General features: G+C 45.1%; 1 protein-coding gene and 1 long non-coding RNA gene across 4 annotated transcripts in view; both read left to right on the top strand.

Moving 5' to 3' along the window:
• Window positions 1-18738, top strand: part of axin1 (axin 1) — a 61739-nt gene that overhangs the window by 26749 nt on the left and 16252 nt on the right. For all 3 annotated transcript variants that reach the window (XM_063185506.1, XM_063185513.1, XM_063185501.1), the window contains exon 5: window positions 6902-7039. In XM_063185506.1, coding sequence (XP_063041576.1) covers window positions 6902-7039 — 138 coding nt within the window. The remainder of the gene's footprint in view (window positions 1-6901; window positions 7040-18738) is intronic.
• LOC134436425 (uncharacterized) lies at window positions 9455-12811 on the top strand. The gene is made up of 5 exons (XR_010032203.1): window positions 9455-9938; window positions 12085-12183; window positions 12263-12377; window positions 12463-12544; window positions 12719-12811. It is a non-coding gene; the product is annotated as an uncharacterized LOC134436425 (long non-coding RNA).

Here is an 18738-nt window from a genome sequence, read left to right as displayed (position 1 = left end):
AACTCCCCCTCCTGCAATCCACCTCACCCCACCTGCCCACCTTATATTCTTTTGCGTGCTCCTACAAAACCTCACAATCTGCCACACCATCATCTTTATCCTCTTAAACCGCCTCCTGTAAACATTAGGGCTAGGTATTGGCAAAAGGTTCAAGATACACATTGCGATTCATGTACTATTGTGATGCATTGCGGTATTTTCCTCATTAACTGTGTAAAAATATTGCGTATTTTGTCAGTTGCTATGTAGTATTCATATCGTAAGCAGGGCTTTGAACCGTTATTTTTTTCCAAACGTTCCGTTCCGAACAGAAACAGAATTATAACGTTTCCGGTTATGAGTTCCACCAATAAATTGACGTTCCCGAACCGGTTAGAACAAAAAAATATTGTTCCCGGAACGGTTAATTTCGTTCCTGTCAGCTGATTACTCCCCATAGGCCTGACAGACGGAGGTGCAAATGAGTCAGCCTACTTCCAAACTGTTTATTCAAGCGGATGAAAATAATATCCTCCAGAATTTTGTCATTCAGGGACGACCTAAGCAGAGAATAAACCTCAATGATGAAAATGCGCGCTCCACGCTGACTTGGGTCACGGGGACCGCTATGATGGACATTGTGAGTTTGTGCAAATTTGAAGCGGCCATGGATGCCCCAATAATGTCGAACATTCTCGATGCGCTTTACACGCGCTTCTCTGCAATATCTTACAATGATGCAATGGAAACTCTGCCCTTTTGTATGACAGTTCTCTTATTTAAGATGTGGAGTGGATACTTTGTAATCCACAGCTCTCTCTCCATTCAGTCAGAGAATGTCTGATGTCACACAGGACGTGAACCTCAGCCGTCATGGTAACGTGCACAGGAAAATAATTCCCTTTTTTTTTAGCTTGAGGAACGGTATTAACCGGTATTAACCGGTTACCATTATTTTTAAATAAGTGTTTCCGTTCCAGAACATAAAAAATAATAGCGTTTCCGGTTTCGTTTCTGTTCCCTCTAAAATACAAAAAGTTCCTGGTTTTCGTTTTCGTTCCTTGAACCGGTTCAAAGCCCTGATCGTAAGTCAATTCATTTTATTTAAGCATATTTACTTAGCATCTGGGAGAGAGCTTCCAGAAATATTACCTCTGCACTGAACAAAATGAACCAGTGGCAAATAGAAATGTGTTAATAGGAAACAAAATCGATTGGGTTTATTGGAAAAATAAGCATTGCCATGAATCGATGCAGTGTATCATGAAAACGTATTGGAAACATACTATGTTTATCCACCATCAAACTCCAGTCCTTAAAAATGACCCTTATGGGCTGCAGTCAACGTATTTATAAATACTGTATGTACGGTACGTATATGTGGCCGCAAGGCTACACATGGCTACACTTAAACCACTGTTAACTTACTTGGTGATATCTAGAAAAGCCCATCCTGTCATTTACTGACACTTGATGCATGTGTGCATTGTTGGGATGATGCTGGCTGGCGTCCTTACTGTCTCTACCTCATATCCCTGTGCACCTCCATTCCACAGCACCTTTACCCAGCTCCTAACTCTCCTTCTAAACCACCCACCTCCTAACGCTAGTCTTTTCTCAATCACACCCACCCACCCACCAACACTACAAACAGTCACTCTCTTCCAACTGGTCTTCCTACCACCTCCTCATTCCCTAGCCCTTGCTCGCTCTCTCGCTCTCTTTCGCTCCTTTTCTTGCCTTTATTCCTCTGCTCGCTCTCTTTCTCTTCCACCTCTCTCTCTCTCTCTCTCTCGCTCTCTCTCTCTCTCTCTCTCTCTCTCTCTCTCTCTCGCTCTCTCTCTCTCTCTCGTCCCCCTGTCTTCTTGCTTTCCTTTTTGGCTTTTATCTGCTGTGCAGGTAGAGTTACTGCTGTCCTCGGTGTAGCAAGGCACCCACATGAATCACAGCTTTCAGCTTTCTCTATCTCTCTTCTCTCTTCTCTCTTCTCTCTCTCTCCCTCTTTCTCTCTCTCGTTCTCTCCTGTGACTCCTGTGTTTCCTTTCTGCTTCTCTCTCAACTCTCCTCTTTTCCCTCTCTGTCTCTCTCTCTCCTTGCTTCTTTCTCTTCTCTCCATCTCATTCTCTTTCACTCTTGCTGTCCCTCTCACTACACCCTCCTCCCCCCCCTCTCTCTGTCTGCTGTCTCTGTGTCTGTTCCCCTCCTCTCTCTTGCTCTCTCTCTCTTTTCTTTTCCTCCCTCCATCCCTCTCCTTCCCTGCATTCTTAAGATGTGCGGTGGCGGTGGCGGCTGCAGCAGAATGTCTTTGATCAGATGCTAGCAAAGCCCTGATGCTGTGTGTGTGTGTGTGTGTGTGTGTGTGTGTGTGTGTGTGTGTGTGTGTGTGTGTGTGTGTGTGTGTGTGTGTGTGTGTGTGTGTGTGTGTGTGTGTGTGTGTGTGTGTGTGTGTGTGTGTGTGTGTGTGTGTGTGTGTGTGTCTAAATGTGTGTGTGTGTGTCTAAATGTGTGTGTGTGTGTGTGTGTGTCTAAATGTGTGTGTGTGTGTGTGTGTCTAAATGTGTGTGTGTGTGTGTGTGTGTCTAAATGTGTGTGTGTGTGTGTGTCTAAATGTGTGTGTGTCTCTAAATGTGTGTGTGTGTCTAAATGTGTGTGTGTCTCTAAATGTGTGTGTGTGTCTAAATGTGTGTGTGTGTCTAAATGTGTGTGTGTGTCTAAATGTGTGTGTGTGTCTAAATGTGTGTGTGTGTGTGTGTGTTTGTCTAAATGTGTGTATGTGTGTGTGCGCGCGCATGTACATGAATGTATGTTAGCATTTTTGTGTGTGTGTGTGTGTGTGTGTGTAACAAGCTTCTGCTGTTGCTGTTCCACTTGGAGCTGCTGTGTGTCTGGGGCCTTGGCTCTGCTCTTTTCTCTTCTCTTCCATTCTCTCATCTTTTCTCTTCACTGCTCTGCTCCCCTATCTTTTGTTCTCCTCTCCTCTCCTCTCCTCTCATAGCCTCTCTTCTCCTCTCTTCTTCTTTCTTCTCCTCTCCTCTCCTCTCCTCTCCTCTCCTCTCATCCCCTCTCCTCTCCTCTCCTCTCCTCTCCTCTCTTTTCCTCTCCTCTTCTTTCTTTTCCTCTCCTCTCCTCTCCTCTCCTCTCCTCTCCTCTCCTCTCCTCTCCTCTCCTCTCCTCTCCTCTGTGTCTCCTCTCATAGCCTCTCTTCTCCTCTCTTCTTCTTTCTTTTCCTCTCCTCTCCTCTCCTCTCATCTTCGCTCCTCCCCTCTCCTCTCCTCTCCTTTCCTCTGTGTCTCCTCTCATAGCCTCTCTTCTTCTTTCTTTTCCTCTCCTCTCCTCTCCTCTCCTCTCCTCTCCTCTCCTCTCCTCATCCCTCTCCTCTCCTCTCCTCTCTGCTTCTCGGTCTGTACCTAATTGAAGCCTGATAGTTAAGGCGTCCATTTTTAAAGCCCCCTCCCCTAGAAAAGAGCAGAGGGCCGTCAGGCTGTGTGCCCACGCTCTCCCCATTCTCTGCCTTTCCATCAGTCTGTCATTCGATTCCCTCTCTCTCTGTCTCTCTCTGTCTCTCTCTCTCTCTCTCTCTCTCTCTCTCTCTCTCTCTCTCTCTCTCTCTCTCTCTCTCTCTCTCTCGCTGCGTCTGTGTTCTTCCAACTCTCCGCTTTCCTCGCCTTTCTCTTCTTTCGACATCGTCTTCCACAATCTATCTCTGTCTCCCCCCCCCCCCTCTCCCCCCCTCCTCTATCTCTCTATTTCTGTCTCTCCCCCTCTTTCTCAAGACTTGTATGAGCAGAGGAACGTCTACATTATTGGTCTTCATTGGATGTGTTTGATGTCATTTCACGAGTGCCTTTTCTGCCCATAATTGACTGTGCTTATCTAAAATATCAAGCGGTTCACAGCGGGCAAGGAGGGTTTTAATGGCCAAATGGATTTATGTCGCCTTGTAATGTGCTTGACATTTTAACAGCCATGTGACAGTCGAGTGCTGTTCTTAGCTACCTTGGGTCTACAGGTCTGTTGTTCTGCTGCACCTCCTCTCTCTTTCGCTCTTTCTTTCTTTCTCTGTCTCTGTCTGTGTCTCTCTCTCCCTCTCTCGTTTTCTCGCTTTCTTGCTTTCTCTCTTCCTCTTGCTCTCTCTCTCTCTCTCTTCCTCTCACTCCTCCCCCCCCCCTCTCTCTCTCTCTCTCTCTCTCTCTCTCTCTCTCTCTCTCTCTCTCTCTCTCTGGATCCCAGGTAGGACATTTTTTCCTGCTCCCCAAGGGGTGCCCAGTGAAACGCAGAGCTGAGCTGCCGTCTCCAGAGTCCTGACATGCTGTCAAGGCCAGACGCTAGTTGCAGCTTCACTGAGCATATAGGCTAGTTATATATGTGTGTGTGTGTGGCTGGGAAACGGTGAAGGAGGGAGGGAGGCGAGTAGGGAAGGGAAAAAATGAGAGACAGAGTAGAGAGAGAAGGCAAAACGAGTGGGGTGCAGGTGGGGGCGACAAAACGAATCACAAGGACAGCAAAAAATCTGAACTCAGCCGAGACCCTAAGCACCAAGAGATGCAGGCAGATGAATATGTTCTCACTGTCCGTTAAAGTCCTCAGAAAAAGGACCCCCCTCCCTCCCTCCTTCCTTCCTTGTGGTTTCCTTTTTTCTCCTTTTCTATCCCTTTTTCTTTTTTCTCTGTTTTTGGGAAAAAAGAACGATATCCAGGCTTTTTCCTCACAGTATAGATTCGTCTCTGTACCCTTCTATTGCTCCCCAGATGTGTTGAATAATGCATTTGGTGGGCCCCCTCTGTTCTGCGAGGAGCCTCGTAGTCCTCATAGGCTCATAGGCATCTCCTAGCACTGCATAGGAGGAGAGGAGAGGAGAGGAGAGGGAGAGGACTTGCACAATGCTCCCCTTTGATCTAAATTTACAGCTGGATGGTGTGCCCTAATCGCCTGCCATCAGGAGTGATTTACAGTCGCCGGGCCAGCGAGCCAGCTCTGTGGAACCAACTCTGTTTCTTTTTGTTTCCCTCTCTCTCTCTTTCTCCATATCTCCACACGTCTGTGTTCTTGCTGTTCTCTCGGTCTCTCTCTCTCTGCCTCTGTCTCTGCATCTTTCTTTCTTTCTTTCTCTCTGTCTCTGCATCTTTCTGTCTTTATTTGTTTCTCTCTGCCTTGTCATCTGCCACCCCCCCTCTCTCTCTCTGTCTGTCTCCGCATCACTCTTTCTTTTTCTCTTTCTCTTTCTCTTTCTCTGCATCTCTCTCTCTCTCGCTCGCTCGCTCGCTCTCACGCTCGCTCTCACAGCAAGGGTAATTAGTCCCCACCCCTTTTTTTGGCTGTTCGAGATACAAGAGATACAGTAATGTTATTCTTTTTTTTCCTACTGTTTTTTTTCTTCTTTCTCCTTTTCCCTTTTTCTTTCCTTTTTTTTATCTTGTGCCTTTAATGGTTCACATTTGCCGTGCTGGACCAGCCTGCCCTTGCGTGTGTCCAGCGGTCTGTGTGTGGCGTGTTGGCCCTTTGATTAATAGTCGTCATGACCGGTGGGCCAATGCTGCTCTGTTCCAGGTTGGAGCTTTTGTTGACGGTCTCCGATACAGAGGAGTGAATTGCTCTGATAGCACACACATACACGTACACACGCACACACACTTTATTCTCATGCCACATTGTTTTAACAGACCACACGCACGCTCTTCCATTTCGTTTCTTTTCTTTCAGTTAGTTTCACCATGAGCCAAGCAGTGCCTTGAAAAGATTTATGGATTTATTTTTGACAATGATGTCGGTTTCTCGGTGTAGCGAACCGGCTTGACCGCGCAAATTTGTTTTGGAAGAATGGGCTCCCTGCTGAAGCGAAAGGAAAGCATAGATTTTTGTGCTTTTTTTTGCTTCTCTTGTGTTCTTCATAATGTTTCATTGCTTTGCTCTACCTGACTCATAACAAGACAGAGAAAGAGAGAGTTCTGTCAAAAAAAGAGTTAAGATCAGGTGTAATTCCAACGTTTGCTTCTAGATGCTTCTTTGCTTTGCTCTACCTCTAGCCTGAATCTTAACACAGAGAGTGAGTCGTGTCTCCCACCAAAAAAGAGAAAAGATAAGGAATTGCATGTAATTCCAACGTTTTCTTCTGGGTCGTTGACATTACACTAGTGATGCAGTCGAGACCGCTTAGTCAGAGACCAAGACCAGAGGGTATCGAGACTAAGACAGAGGCCAAGAAAGATCTGTCGTGACCAAGATCAAGACAGGCCAATCTCAAGTCAAGCCCGAAAACACACTAGCCCTCAAGTTCTAGAGATTGTGATCACAAACTAGTGTGAACTGAAGAACTTACGTACCATAATTATATGGTCTAAAATGAACATGCTGTAAGATTGTGTCAGGGTAAGGTTTTGTGGTGAGCATGAGTGGATCTATGCACAAATCCCTTCGATATCCGGAATGTCTGAGACCAAGACCAAAACAAATAGAGACCAAGACAAGAGCAAGACCACAGAAAAATGGTCTTAAAACCCAGACCGGTCTCGATTACAACAAGTTAAAGGGGTATGCCACTATTTTTGGGGCTTTATACAGTTAAAATTGTTGGCCAGGGTTTATAAAGGTGGTAAAGTGTCTTATTTTTCATGTAAGCCGTTGTCTTGCTTTAAGACAAGTTAAAAGAGGGAGAATGTCGCTAAGCTAGTGAAAGTCAATGGATCCGTGTAGCATTGTAGCATGCTAAACGGATCCATTGACTCTCACTAGCTTAGCGACATATTCCCTCTTTTAACTTGTCTTAAAGCAAGACAACGTTTAACATGAAAAATAAGACACTTTACCACCTTTATAAACCCCAGCCAACAATTTTAACTGTATAAAGCCCCAAAATAGTGGCATACCCCTTTAAAACTGACAATAAAGTTCATATTGTATGGTATCATTTCCCTCTTCTGCGCAGCGCACGAACCGGATGCCAAAGGATATCCACGTGGAGCCGGAGAAGTTTGCGGCCGACCTGATCAGCCGTCTGGAGGCCGTCCTGAGGGAACGCGAGGCCCAGGAGAGGCTGGAGGAACGCCTTAAGAGGGTTCGACAGGTACATACACACACACACACACACACACACACACACACACACACACACACACACACACACACACACACACACACACACTACAGGAGAGGCTGGAGGAACGCCTTAAGACGGTCCGACAGGTACACAGAGCGCACGCGCACACAGACACACACACACACACACACACTACAGGAGAGGCTGGGGGAACACCTTAGGACGGTTAGACATGTACACAGAACACTCACTCATACACACACACACACACACACACACACACAGTGCCGTAAGGTGAGCAGTGCACACACACTCAGAAAGGACAGGCACATAACCCCCCCCACACACACGCACGCACGCCAAGCAGAGTTGCTGACTTTTGTTTTGTAAAGGGAAAAAAAAGAAACACATGGACATCTCCTACATGAAGCTGCTGAGTAGGGATGAGTCAGAAGTCCGAATTAGCTTCAGAGCGGAGAGCAGCCAAGCCCTATCTGCTGTGCCTCTGCAGCCATTCACTTTAACAGCCTGTGACTAATAAACATACCCAAAATAGATATCGCCGAGAAGGAATATTGCTCCAAAAACTGCCACTGCAATTCAGCTCAGTAGTGTCATGGAGATTGTTGAAAAGTAAACAGGTTCGAGTTTCCTCTCCCCAGCTGAAACGGTTCGTTACTGGTGCACATGATGAGTTGCGATTGGATTGCACACTGTGCGTATGTTTGTATGTTTGTGTGTTTGTATGTGTGCGTGTGCGTGTGCGTGTGCGTGTGCGTGTGTGTGTGTGTGTGTGTGTGTGTGTTGCACAATAACCTGTGTGTGTGTGTTCGCTGGCGAGAATACAAATGATACTGTATACGTGTGTGAGGGTGCAAATGAATCCAATCATATCGACTGGAGTTCACTCAACCCCACCCGCCACCTCACCAAAAAAAGCTGCTTGTGCTAGTAGTATGGGTCAGAAAGATGGAGTCCACATCAGTGTTGTTCACAGCATCCTCCCCACCCCTATCCACCCGCCCCAGAACACATCAGTTACCCCTCTCTTGCATCACACGTCGACTGTAAATGTTGCCAGTGATGTTGTGAAGGGCTCAGAAGAAAAAGAAAAAAACACAGCAGGAGCCACAAACAACATGTGAAGGGAGGGAGGCAGCCCCAATATGCCTCACTACACACTACAGCCGTTTCCCATTTTATTTAGTTTAGTACAAGAGCACAATTGCCCATCTGGCTGGCCGGACAGCTGTTTCCTTATCTCAGCTTGGACCACAGTGGTGAAAAACTCTTACTGCCCCTTATTATCTGCCAAAGTCACCGTGTCTGTGCGAGTTCCACTCAACGTGAACGGCCCAAAATGTTTTTGCATTAAGGGACAGGGAAAGAGAGCGAGAGAGAGAGAGAGAGCAAGAGCTACATGGAAGGCTAAAACTGAGAGGGGGAGAGAGAGGCAGAGAAACGGCGAGACAGAGTGAGAGGGTCTGACTGCACGGGCACACCTAGCCCACACAGATTGTGGAGCATTATGGCTCATTATACTGTTGGAAGGAGATGGAGTGTCTCTCTCACCCTCTCGTTCCCTCTCTCTTGCTCTCTCTTGTTCTCTCTTGTTCTCTCTCTCTTGCTCTCTCTCTTGCGCTCGTTCTCTCTCTCTCTCTCTCTCTCTCTCTCTCTCTCTCTCTCTCTCTCTCTCTCTCTCTCTCTCTCTCTCTCTCTGTAGGCGGTTATCCACATATTCTGTAATGCTCTCACATCCCCCAGGCAGATGCATAATGCCAGCCTTAAGCACAAGGAAGCAGAAGAGAGGGGTAACACATCACAGTGGGTGCAATAACAAAATGCTTCTCATTAGGTTGGAGGAAGCTGTTTTTTATTTAAAATCAAAAGAACAAAAGACACTTATCTACTTGTTTGAAGGCAAATATTTATTTTTCTAGAATCTTTTTTTCTCCAGAACTCAAGAAGCACTTATGCATTGCCATCAACTACATACCAGTCAGCTTTTGGACGTTACAAATAACTAAAACGGTTCATGTACCTTGCATAGTGCAGAATCGTATAGATATATTGCCATGTAGATGTATTTTCAAGGCATTTAAGCTCATCAAGTGTGCTTCCAATGCATTGTTGAGAATATCCACTAACGATACAAACATTCTCGTACAGCTCTTTCCCTCACCATCACTCTCTACTTGCCACGCTCCCACACCAAGCTTGTGCATGGTGCTTTGTGTAAGGGGTGTGAATAGTAATCTAAATTTATCGATATATCGCAATATAATCTGACGATTGAATCGAATCGCATCGTATCGTGGGGCATTCTTAAGTATTGAAAATAATCGAAGCGCTAGCCCCTGCCCAATGCCCTAGCTCCATAACATAATAGAAGTGGATAAGTAATTGGAAAGAAGTCGAATCGTATCGTGGGGCATTCTTAAAGGAGCACAAGGTAGCATTTTCACAGAAAAGTATAGCCTTCAGGAGTCTACCAATGGTTAAACAAGTCAATAGTGAGCGAATGAAGCCAGTCTCGCTCCCAACAGGGGTCTGTAAGCTGAAAACCCCATATGTAAGTTTTGGCCGCGCGGTCCGCTCTCAGGTGTCGTGACGAATCGAGATTGCTTTACGTCACTTAGCCAGGCCCCTCTCTGCCAGGCTAGTTATTAGCTAGTTTCGTAGCCTGCTAGCTGCTACTACCGGCAGTCACTCGCGTCTGGGGAGCGGTGAAGAGTGTTTGGGTCATGGCCGAGCCACCAAGGAAGACACCGAGAACAGAGGAGCAAAGACAGAGGAAGAGGGTACGAGGCAAAGAAAGGGGTCGCACCCGTGTGAACATTGGGAAGGCATTTTCTGAATGGAGAGAGTTGATGGCTAAAGAGGGACACAGATCCGACGCAGAACTGGCAGCCATGCTCTTGAACTTGTGAGTACCAGCTATTTTTTTTATATTTAGTCCAGTCCTACAACCTAGAACTTTCGCCCCTTTCACTGCAGTGATTGAGGCTTGTGATTTACTTTTCTAAACGGAAATCCATGTCCAAGTTGAGTCGTTAGCAACTTTTCTTCTTTCATGTTGTGTTCGTGGAGTACGGCTTTGCTTGCAGACTTGTAAAGCTATGCTAGTATGTGTTCGCTTGTTTTGGAGTGCCAATGTCAAGCGTTTCATATTCTGGCTTTCAGATGCTGAATAATATGAAATGGTCGATGTTTTCACTTCCCATATTTGCAAAATTTCTCCACGCGTCGCGTGATATTGTCAATCTATTATCTGCCTTTTAGATCATAACGAGACGGGCAAGCCTGGCCCTTCTGGTGATGGTGTTCTAACAAACTTGTTTCCTCCCGAGTTCGATAATATTACCTCTAGCCGAGCTTCGAAATATACGGACACTTGTGATCCGCTTAGAATAAGAATAGCGTTTTGATCCGAACAAGAATTGTTGTCTAGTATTACGCGTGAAAATGGATTCATTTTTTTCGGAGTATGACTGTACAGTAATCGGGATAGTGCAGAACTTGTCTACGTTTATTGCGGCGTGTATGTTGGTAGTGCCACTGCCTGCATGCTGTATGTTGTATGTAAGGTAGAACCAACTTCTATAAGTGTCTGCTAATACAAAGGACTCCACGAATACACCATGATGCGGGAAAATCCCATTCAAGATCAGCAACAGTATTATAGCAAATAGTATCTTGAGTTTTCTCTTGAGAATGTCTGTGTTTAGTATCTGACGTGGGCTGACTGCACTTGTGAATCAGATGACCGAACCGAAGTGCAGACTAGAGCTACCACACAATGCTAATGAGGATTGCCAGTGACAGCAGTGTTTCCCATACATTGAGGAAACTATGGCGGCCCGCCATAGTTTAAATTTGGCCGCCATAGTTTCCGAAAATGTAAAAAAAAAAAAAAAAAATTTTTTTTTTTTTTTAACTTTTTTTTTTTTCTTTTTTTTTACGACTCCGTGTTTGTTAAAAGCGATTTCAATTACGATTTCCTTCGCATTTTCCTCCTGGAGTAAATACATCCTATAGAGAAAACCACAAGTGCTTGAAAGAGAGAGGGATCAAAAGCCTTGTCAAGTTGTTGTAGTTAACTTGGGTTTGGGAGCAATAAAAAAAAAAAAAAACCTTCCGAGAAGGGACAGTTGGGATGAGTTTACTAACACTCCCCAGGCTTTGTTTTACCGTTGTAATGAGTTAGGTGACAGGCCTTCATTGACAAGGCAGAGGAGACATCGGGCTGCATATAGAAATGAATGTGTAATGAATAAATGTGTAATATGTTGTTCAGCCCTTTTAATGGGAGGAATTTTGAAAAACTGGCCCTGTGACAGCACCCATCATGTAGAATGTGTACGCCTATGTGTGTGTGGGGGAAAGGCAATAGCCTACCCTCTTAGACCCTTTTTGTTTATGCGTTAACAATTTCACAGCAATCTTAAATTCTTATCTCTGCTCCTATTTTGTTTTATTATTTTTTTCATTACATAGACCCCTGCATGTGTATTATGTAGCCTTATTTCTCAAAATATAAATGGCTGAAATAGGCGTAGGCCTATAGTTTCTCCATGCGCCAATGTCATACTGTACTCATTGTTTTGCCATTTTGCATTTACACTGCGTTAATACCCCCAAAAAAAGGCTCGTGAAACCCCCCCCCCCCGACAAAAAAAAAAATCCCGGCTGCCCCCATAGTTTCCAAAATTTCTGTGGGAAACACTGGACAGTGACACCCTTCCCCCCACGACTGCTTTACATTTAGACACCTGTGAATCAGATGACCTAAGTGCACTAACTCCTACCACCACACAATGCGAATGAGGATTGCCATTGACAGTGACACCCTTCCCCCCACGACTGCTTTACATTTAGACTAAAAGTTCCAGTACTTCTATGCCTGTGACAAATAAAAGTACTTGTAAAAAAATACTTCACTTACCCTGGCCCTGTATGCTTATTTGGCTATCCACTCCCCTTTACATGTAAAGTAGACAAAAGGTGCATGTGGTATCAACACCATCATCAGTTACATTTATGTATGTGTTACTACTATGTACCCACATTAGGTTGGAGCAAACCACAAAGATGTTGTTCCATGGATCAAGGACATTGTGAACCACTTTTGGTATTGCAGCAGGCACGCCAACACCGTGGATGTGTTCTTGGTATGTATGAAGGATTTTTTTTAAAAAAGTCAAACTTTTGTTGTGGTTCACTCATATTTACAATCTGTCTTTGCTATAGACAATGTGGCGTGGTGTTGTATGCCATGTGGTGAACAAGCACTCCTGGCTTGGAGGAAGATGTGATCATCTCCCACTGGATGAAGGCAGCCAGAATAAGCCCTGGCTCAGAAAAGGTAATTTTACCCAATGTCTGAGTGTGGTGGGTATCCATATGGGAGTTTTTTTCCCTTCTTTTTCTAATGACCCTTGTTGTTACAGGTGGAGCTGATCACGAGGCACTCATCCAAGTTGTGCTGGACAAAAGATGGCTGGACCAGGTGAAGAAGTTCCTAAACTTCCGGTACTCTTTTATTTTAGATCTCAATCATGATCAATCGTGATTAGAAAGCAGCATAAATAACACCCAAGAAAGTAGTGTGGTTGTTGTCACATCTTGTTGCTTATTGAGACAGCAGAACAACAGTCTTACCATTTTGTGTAATTGTAATAACCTGTGTGTGCTCTAATCAAACAGGACCACCTCTGACTTGGAGAACTTCCAAAACCACATACTGATGTATGCTTCCAAGTGCATGTCGTACACGCCTTTTGTCTACAAGACCCGGACTCTACTGGCCGCCAATGACTACAACAAGCATAATGGACGTCGCCCTGCACAGAACCGGGAAGGGAAAATAATTTAAGTTTTCACACTAACTCAGTGCTTGAAGTGGAAAAGAAGAGGTGCAGGAACCATAATCATCCAAAATGATGGAACCCTGATTATCCAACAGTCTCATCAGTACAAGTCAAGGTTTTGTAGGTCTATTGCCTGCACATGAAAAACATGTTTTGAACTTATAAAATGCGGCGCACGAGAAGTTTTGCCAGAACGCTGATGATGAAAATTGTGTGGAAGGGTTTCTCCTAACTTCCCTCCCACTTCAAGCACTGCACTAACTGCTGTACATGTTTTTGGTTCAGATCTCTTGTAACCTTTTCATAATCAAACACATTTGTTTTGCTCTTTAGCTACAGGCGCAAATACAGCAAGAAGTCAGAGCACTGGAGCGTCTACGCAGTGAAGGAAACAAAGCAATACTTCCTACATTCTGGACCTGCAGAGGGCCATTGTGAAGAGAAGACTGGAAAGCGGGACAGGCCTTCCCCGAAAACAGACAATTAGACCAGACGACCCAAGGCGTTTGGGAGTACTTGCCAAGGAGCAGCCGCCACCTACAGCAGAACTCGTAAGGATCCAGGTGTCTCGAGGGGACAGGAGTCCCAGACAACAGGATGAAGATGAAACTACTCAAGCTAATGTTTAGTGTTTGTAAATAAAATAAAGACTATTTGTTGCAAAAATGTCTTTTTATTTCTATCTAATACACACACAAAACTTTTATACTATTTTACAAGACTTGAAATGTCACAATGACAAGGGAGCTGGAGTTTCTCATGGGCTTTCACTTGTTTTTCGCAAATACTTGCAGTAACTTACAGTAAGCGCCGTACTCTGTAGCCAGTGTAGTGACCTGTGGGGTCAGGGAACTTTTCTCTGATCCTCCATACACAGCAGCTGGGTATAACGACTCTGTTCCCCACACCCAAGCGTCCATGCTGCCACAACACATACTGTCTGTATGCCGCATGCCTGAACTGACGTTGATCTACACCAGGTAGATCCTCGTCATCAAGTGCAAAAATGTCATTCCAGGCTGCTCTGGCCAAGCGTAGCACACCCTCGTCCAAGACATAGCAGTCCACATAGCCCATTCTGCTTACGCAGTCCTGTGGTCGCTGTCGGCAGCATATTAGTTACTCTGGTGTCGGCATCTCACGGCAGTGTCCCCACACACACCACTGGGGCTGACCTGCGGGCTGATCGTCATGTTCAGGACCAGGGGGCACTTCAAAGAACGCCATGACATCCATCAGCAGCCCTGGGGACCTGTTTATCACTGTCTCCAGAACCATGTCCTTCTGGGTAGTGGTCAGGGACTGGAGTTTAGTCTGAAACACACAATATTTTGTTTGGTTATGAGGGTGATAAGATTTCATTTCATTTTCATGGACTATTTGTATAATGACATTGCACATCTGGGCACAGTAAGCATGGTTTAGCATGAGTGTTATAATGTATTATCCAAATATGATACTTGAAGTAAATGTTCACAAACCCTCAATTCACTAATTCGCCTCTGCTGGGCTTCTTGGATGTGGTGGAGATGCATGTCGTCATAGAGTCTGGGGCGATGAGCTCTCCCCCTGCCCCTGCCTCTGCCAGTGCCACCGCTGCCTCTTGCTCTACCACCTCTTCCACGACCTCGACCTCTCTGTGGGCCAGCTGTTCCCCCGATGCTTTGCGGGGTGAAGTCAGACGACGTCGACGTTGTAAATGTTGAGGATTCCTGTAGTATCACAAAAAGTCACTGTCACGGTCAAGTCTAGCCCAATCCAGTGTACAATCGTATGGAGTACATGTTTTAGGTCTAGTTGGTGTCATGAAATGCGTGCAAAAGTAGCCAACAAATTCAGCAAGTCAATGGGCTAGTAGGCCTACCAATGATACAGTAAGTAATGAAAACGCTAGGGAAGAAAATTCTTTATGAACCGAACACCAGAGGGAAATAAAACGATAGCCCAATTTCCCTAGCAGGTATTTTTTTTTATCACTAGCTATTACACGAAAATATTTATACAATACATTTATTCCCCCTTTCTCCTACCACTTTCAACAGAGAAGACGAACTTCGGCGACATTAGCACAATATTGAAAACCACATTAGAAATATCTAAGGGGAAAGAATTGTGTGAACTGAAGTAGGCCTATCCCAGGATAGGCTGTGTAAAGTATACCCTTGCATTCATTTTCATTACACTACTACACGTAAATGTTTCGTTACAAGATAATTATTCTCTTTTTCCTCATATTACTTTCAGCAGAAATAGACGAAAACAGTCAGCGATAGACAATTTTGAAAATTCAGACATAAAGCTGGGCCGAAACAACCTGAAGCCGGGCAGCATTCGCCACAGTATTTAGTTAGTTGGTAGGCCTAAGTACAAGACAAACATGCAAAACGACAAAATTATCATATGAAAAAACGGAGAAAATGTACCTGAGAAGACATGGTCGCTGTTTATCTGCCGGGTGTTTATCTGCTGGCACGAATACAGGTCTCACACGCTTGGGGGAGGGGGGGGGAGGGAGTGGGCATTTTTACGACAATGTAATTTCAGGTTAATCCACTGAGGTCGCTATGCTGCCGATAGCCAAACTACCTTGATTCCCTTTAAGTATCGAAAATAATCGAATCGCATCGCGTTGAATAACAAGATATTGAATCGTATCGTCATGGAGGCTGTGATTTGTGGCAAAAATGTTGGCTTATATATGATGGGGGGAGGAGAGAGAGAGAGAGAGAGAGAGAGAGAGAGAGAGAGAGAGAGAGAGAGAGAGAGAGAGAGAGAGAGAGAGAGAGAGAGAGAGAGAGAGAGAGAGAGAGAGAGAGAAGAGAGAGAGAGAGAGAGAGAGAGAGAGAGAGAGAGAGAGAGAGAGAGAGAGAGACTTCAGGCCGGAACCTGGGACCCCATGGGCATTCAGGCTACAGAGCAGTAGTGTAATGCACCTCTCAGTAGTCGTCTATTAAATAGGTGTACTACCAGAAAAATCAGGTAAATCACTCTTAATTGTTTTACATTGGTGCTCGATTTCTTGGTCAAAAGAGCACCGGAGAAATAGGCAGGCTGAGGGTGAAACAAAGCAGTGTTCACCGACATTATAGGGCGAGTCCTGGTCAGCTAGTCTCAACCACTCCCTGCCCGTAAGAATGCGGTCTTCAACAGATACCCAGATTGAAGTGTCTCTTCCTCATCGCCTTGCCTTCTTCGGAGTCCACTCCACTCCACATCTCTCTCTCTCTCTCTCTCTCTCTCTCTCTCTCTCTCTCTCTCTCTCTCTCTCTCTCTCTCTCTCTCTCTCTCTCTCTCTCTCTCTCTCTCTCTCTCTCTCTCTCTCTCTCTCTCTCTCTCTGGCTGCTATATCGCTGGCATCTCTGCTAGCATCAGGTGGCACACCTGCTTGCCGCACGTTGCCAATGGTGATTTTGATCGCGGCTCCCAGTAGCAATGTAATGCCCCTGGTTGATGCCCGGTGGAGCGCGAAGGAATGCCTGTGCTGTGCTGTGCTGTGCGTACGCACGCACGCTCGCAAATGAGCTCTCCTTCTCCACTCAAAGCCCAGGCGTTGGGACTCTGGGCAGAGATGATTTAGGTAGCTTGGCCCTCTCCATGTAAGAAACCAAGCCGCCTGCCACCACACACCTCTTCCTCTTCCTCTTCTTCTTCTTCTTCTTCTTCTTCTTCTTCTTCTTCTTCATCTTTCGCTCTCTCACACTCTACTTCTCTCCGTATCCCTCTGTCTCTCTCTTTCTCTCTTTCTCTCTCTCTGTCTGTCTCTCTCTCTCTCTCTCTCATTGGAACAGTAGACTAGGATTATTTAAAGCTGTAAGGGCAGTGGTGTCGGCCTCTATTTAATTGACGCAGGCCCGCATCAGAGAGAGGGCCCCGTGTCACTCCGATGTGATTACGCTTGAAAGCCTTCAAAGCCCGTCTCCGGCTCTTCCCTCGCAGCACGCAGCCCATGCCGACGTGGATAGGGATGCATCGATACTGATACCGGTATCGGTATCGGCACCCGATACTGCTCATTATACTCGTACTCGTATTCTTCAAGCACTTGCCGATACCAGGAACGATACTGCTATTACACAAAACAATGCAAAACGTTCTGTGGACTTGAAAGCATCATGGAAAAAAGTGCCACCTCATACATTTACTAACATTTAAATCTACATGGAAATGGACAATAAAAATATCACAGGTGGAAAAAACAAGGCCATGCATTTATTTTCATTTTAGTTTGGTGCTAAAAGGTATTGGTATCGGTACTCGGTATCGGCAAGTACACACATTAAAGTACTCGTACTTGTATCGGTTTTTTAAAAAGTGGTATGGGTGCATCCCTAGACGTGGAAGGTGCATGCGTGATGAGGGCCCGTTAGTATTCGGCCGGCACGCTCACTCTGCCGAGTCTCGTTTGCCTGGAATATCTGCACGGATGGACAGTAGTGAGGAATAGTTTGGAGGGGGGGGTAGAAGCCTTTCAATCTTTTTTGGAATTTGAGTGAGAAATGCAGCATCTCGGAATTCAGCCCAAATGTGCTGATGTTTGCTATGATTCAGCCAGGCTTAAGTGGCCGGACTTTTGGTCAGATATCTGTGTTACTGCAACGTGATGCAAAGAAACACTCTTGAGAGCATAAAGTGAGTGTGTGTGTGTGTGTGTGTGTGCGTTCTCAGACTATGACCATTATATTCACTGATATTGGTCTCGTTAAATATTTGTCTGGCTGCGAACAACCTCTGGCATCCGTGGTGCATCCATCACTCCCACTCAGTTTGCCAGGCCGTTTTACTGTGCATATGAACTGATTACGAGACTTCATCATCGCTGCTTTGCCTGTTTGCCTGTTTGCGCGGATCAGAGTGATCCATCAAACACACTTACAACGGTCATCTTTTTTTTCGATTTTTTTCTGTTTTGCTTCATGGCCTTTTGTTCTTAGTAGTTTGCATTTGTTTGAGCGTGTGAAATGCTGAATTTCTCCCATAGGGGCCTTACTCTTTGTTCTTTTCTGTAACAAAATATTGTTTTTTATAGTCAAGTAGAGATGACTAGCTACCATATGCGTAGCCATGGAGATAGCAACATGTGACTGGGAATTTTTAGGTTTTTTTTAAGTTTGGCCTGATGTGTGCTTTTCCTTTTAAAAGAAAGGTTAATGTAGTGTCTTTGGGGATGTTGATGTTTGTGGGTATGAGAGCCTTTCAAGCAGGCTGCAAAAAAAGTAAAAGAAAAGTCCAGAGATTCAGATCAACTGGTTACACCTGCACACCGGAAATTCTTTGTTTCATCTTCCCGTCCAAGTTGTTTTTTAACCAAAACCAGATGGTTTATGTAGATGTCTTAAGAGACGCACAATGGTATTATAGAAATATATTTTTTTTAATTATATATTTTTATAGTACCATTGTGCGTCTCTAAGGCATCTGTATATACTATAGTACCATTTCAATTATTTTTATAATTAATGGAATGAAATGTAACGCTTCTGAATATATAGCTTCTTTTTACTAAGCTGGATTCCATGTCCTCTATCCACAGCATATGAAAGCTGTCATGTTGAAAGCTCTGTGATCCAAAAGCAGCCCTTGTGTGAGTGGCAGTCTACTCTAGAGCTTGTTATAAAAACGTGTTTTGTCCACTTGAATCTTTCATGTTCCTCTCCTCCTTATCCTCCTCCTCAGTGGTGTTAGGCTAGCAGGTATGGAAAAAAAAGAAAATGTCCACCTTTTAATTTCTGGCCCTGGTGCTTTTGTTCATCCCCCTGCTCAGCAGCGGGGCTCCTTTGGCTGGGTGCATGCATGTTAGCAGCATGGGGGCAGCGCCTCATCAAGAGAAGGCCCCCCCTCCTCCTCTACCACCCATTC

The sequence above is a fragment of the Engraulis encrasicolus genome, chromosome 2, assembly GCF_034702125.1.
Source record: "Engraulis encrasicolus isolate BLACKSEA-1 chromosome 2, IST_EnEncr_1.0, whole genome shotgun sequence".
NCBI lineage: Eukaryota > Metazoa > Chordata > Actinopteri > Clupeiformes > Engraulidae > Engraulis > Engraulis encrasicolus.
The sequence above is the reverse complement of the archived record's forward strand: the minus strand, read 5'-3'. Positions and strand labels throughout refer to the sequence as shown.